We start from the raw sequence: 3,579 nt of genomic DNA, 5'->3' as shown, positions 1-3,579 counted from the left end.
TTACTTGTCCAAAATGCACTGTAATTCACAATGTAATACGCGAGTTTAGAAACAGGCCCTTCAGCCCACCGGGTCCGCGCCGACCAGCGATCCCCGCACATTAAACGCCATCCTACACCCACTAGGGACATTTTGTTTTACATGTACCAAGCTAATTAACCTACAAACCTGCACGTCTTTGGAGTATGGGAGGAAAACCGAAGATTTCGGAGAAAACCCACGCAGATCATGGGGAGAGCGTACAAACTCCGTAAAGACAGCAGCCGTAGTCGGGATCGAACCCGGGTCTCCGGCGCTATCAGGCAGCAACTCCACCGTGATCGAGTTATAATCGATGTGACATTAGATTAGATTAGATTCCTTTATTGTCATTTAGACCTTTCGGTCTAAACGAAATTATGTTGCCTGCAGTCATACACAAAACCAATAAAAACAAAACATACAATAAACACAAATTAAACATCCACCACATTGAGTTCACCAAGCACATCCTCACTGTGATGGAGGCAAAGTCTTAGTCTCCGTCTCTTCCCTCCTTTGAGTTACCTTTGTCTTTCGCAGCCTGGGCTCGCCGCTGACCTCTCACCCGCCGTCTCCGGCCGCCATCTTAACGCTCGCTGGTCTCCACGACGAAGCCATGTCACAGTGGGGGGGGGGGGGGGGGGACGGAGCAGCCGCACGTGCGTAGGCCCGGGCCCGGCCGGTTCCCGCTCGTCTGTCCCGCGCCTGGGATGAGGCAGGAAACCTCAGGGTCTGGCGACACAACACCAGCGCACACTCGCCCCAGTGTCACCCCCCCTCCTTGCCCCAAGAGGCTGACTGACCGACCGCACCAATGATTCACCTTCAACCAGTCCAACTCGGTCAACCAGTCCAACTCGGCAGGTCACGGCTCCCTCATCTTTTTCACTGGCACCTCCAACAGGATCCCACCACTGGCCACATCTACCCATCTCCACCCCTCTCTGCTTTCCGCAGAGACCCCCTCCCTCCATAACTCCCAGTCCAACTCGTCCCTTCCCACCCAAACCACCCCCTCCCCGGGTACTTGCCCCTGCAACCTGCGGCAGGAGATGCAACACCTGTCCCTTTACCTCCCCCTCCCTCGACTCCATCCAAGGATCTAAACAGTCTTTCCAGGTGAAGCAGAGGTTCACCACCACCTCCTCCAACCTCATCCACTGTTCCAGGTGTGGACTCCTGTATATCGGCGAGACCAAGTGCAGGTTCGGCGATCGTTTCGCTGAACGCCTCCACTCAGTCCGCCTAAATCTCCCGGTGTCCCAGCACTTCAACTCCCCCTCCCATTCCCACACTGACCTTTCTGTCCTGGGCCTCCTCCACTGTCAGAGTGAGGCCCAGCGCAAATTGGAGGAATAGCACCTCGTATTTAACTTGGATATGAGCATTGACTTCTCTAACTTCAAGTAACCCTTGCTTTCCCTCTCTCTCCATCCCCAGTTCTCCCACCAGTCTGACCGTGTCCAACTACATTCAATCTCTGTCCTGCCAACTCCCATGCCATCAGCTTGAAGAAGGGCCTCGACCCGAAACGTCGCCCATTCCCTCTCTCCAGAGATGCTGCCTGTCCCGCTGAGTTACTCCAGCATTGTGTGTCTACCTGCAGAAGTCAAGGCGCCTTTCTTTCATTAAAATCGACGCGGGGGGCGTGGGAGGAAGGTAGGAACAGGCCGCCTCACGGACAAGGTTCTAGTTTCATTCATGGTGCGGTTTTAGCAGCGGAATTGGGCCTGCGCGTGATGTCACAGGGGGGCAAGAGGGCCTGAGCGTGATGTCACAGGGGGGCGGACGGGAGGGAAGTGGGGCCTGAGCGTGATGTCACAAGGGGGCAAGAGGGCCTGAGCGTGACGTCACAGGGGGGCAAGAGGGCCTGCGCGTGACGTCACAAGGGGGCGGGCCGGAGGGAAGTGGGCCTGCGCGTGACGTCACAAGGGGGCGGACGGGAGGGAAGTGGGGCCTGAGCGTGACGTCGCGGGGAACGGGCGGGGCGGAAATGTCCATGCGCGCTGAGGTCACAAAGGGCGTGGCGGCGGAAGCGGGGCCTGCGCACGACGTCACAAGGGGGCCAGGCTGGGCCGGGGGCCAGCACCAGCGGGGCGGAAGTGATCCGGACGGAGCCGAGCACATGGCGGGGGCGGGCAGCACGCTGGGCAAGCCCAAGAAGGGGCAGGGCAAGAGTGCGGAGAAGATCGCCACACAGAAGGGGCCGGCGGGCACGGCGGGAACGGCGTCGTCGACAGTGGCGGCAGCCGCGTCCCGCTCTCCCGACGCGGGCACTTCCCGCGGCAAAGTGGGCAAAGCTCCTCCTCCACCGCCCAAGGCCGAGTCGCTGCCGGCCACCAAGAGCGACGAGGCGGCCAAGGCCCCGAAGGCGGCGGAGAAGACGGCGCCAGAGCCGGTGGCCAAGGCAGGGGAGGGGGTGCCGCTGAGGAAGATCAGCAGCAAGACTCAGCTGGACAAGTTCATCAAGGACGCGGGCGAGAAGCTGGTGGTCATCTTCTTCTCGGGCACCTGGTGTGAGACGTGTCAGAGCCTCAAGCCATACATGAGGGAGATGGCCCAGGTGAACACCAACGTCGTCTTCTTCTGCGAGGTGAACGTGGACGATTCGGAGGACACGGCAGAGGCTTGCGACATCGTGCACATCCCCACCTTCCAGTTCTACAAACAGGGGAAGAAAATAGCCGAGGTGCAGGATGACAACAAGGCATCGGTAGAGGACAAAGTCAAGGAATTGAAGTAGACGTTTCTCTTAAGTAAACACCCCCCCCCCCTTATATGTCATTAGAATTCATTCTGATTCCGAAACGTTCACTCGAGTGTTGCTTATTTTACGTGCAGCCAAACCCAACTACATTGAACGCTCCAGAACCTCCTCTTCAAAGCATCAATGGCGTGGAACCAAACCTCCCATTAAGATTCAAGGCGAGGTGTTCGCTATACCGTGAGACTGTGCCCAAATAACTTTTTTTTCAGACATTGAGAACGTGAGAATCGGCATCGATTAGACATTGCAATAAACTGTCATTGCTCATCATAATCATTGCTTCTCTCCAAACATATTGCACTGAGAAAAAGTCACGTTTTTCTCTTCCAAGACCGATTGGTAAAGAAAATGGTTTCTGCTTTCTTTGTCTCGCCATCTGTCACTGTACAGACCCCACTAGCAGGGTCAACATGAGGTATTCTCAACCCATCTTTTCTGTATATATTGTGTTAAATCTGCAAGGTACAGTAAATGGTGGCCAGGGCATATTAGAAAAGACATTCATTCTTTACAATATTTTCTGTGGGATTGGGTATTTCGCTACACATTAAATTATTTTTTTATTGGAGATAGATAATTCAGTTTGTTCCTATCTGGAATATAAATAGAAACATCTTTGTCATTTCTGATGGAAGATATTCTCATAACATATACACTAGATTGCATTATTATGTCGTGAGGCAAGAATGGGTGAATTTGTACCATCCTCTATCCTATTATTACATCAGTAATTAGTATGACAACATTCCTACTTAGACCAGTTTTAATTAAAGTTTTTAATTTAAAATGTT

The 3,579-nt window shown here is 54.0% G+C and overlaps 1 protein-coding gene across 1 annotated transcript; it reads left to right on the top strand.

Moving 5' to 3' along the window:
- The first annotated feature begins 2,014 nt into the window (after nucleotides 1-2,014).
- LOC116967727 (thioredoxin domain-containing protein 2-like) lies at nucleotides 2,015-3,579 on the top strand. Its single transcript, XM_033014335.1, has one exon. The coding sequence runs from the start codon at nucleotides 2,015-2,017 to the stop codon at nucleotides 2,762-2,764; it is 750 nt and encodes a 249-aa protein (XP_032870226.1). The 3' UTR covers nucleotides 2,765-3,579.

The sequence above is a fragment of the Amblyraja radiata genome, chromosome 41, assembly GCF_010909765.2.
Source record: "Amblyraja radiata isolate CabotCenter1 chromosome 41, sAmbRad1.1.pri, whole genome shotgun sequence".
Classification (NCBI taxonomy): domain Eukaryota; kingdom Metazoa; phylum Chordata; class Chondrichthyes; order Rajiformes; family Rajidae; genus Amblyraja; species Amblyraja radiata.
Note: the sequence above shows the minus strand (reverse complement) of the source record. Positions and strands in the feature narration are given on the sequence as shown.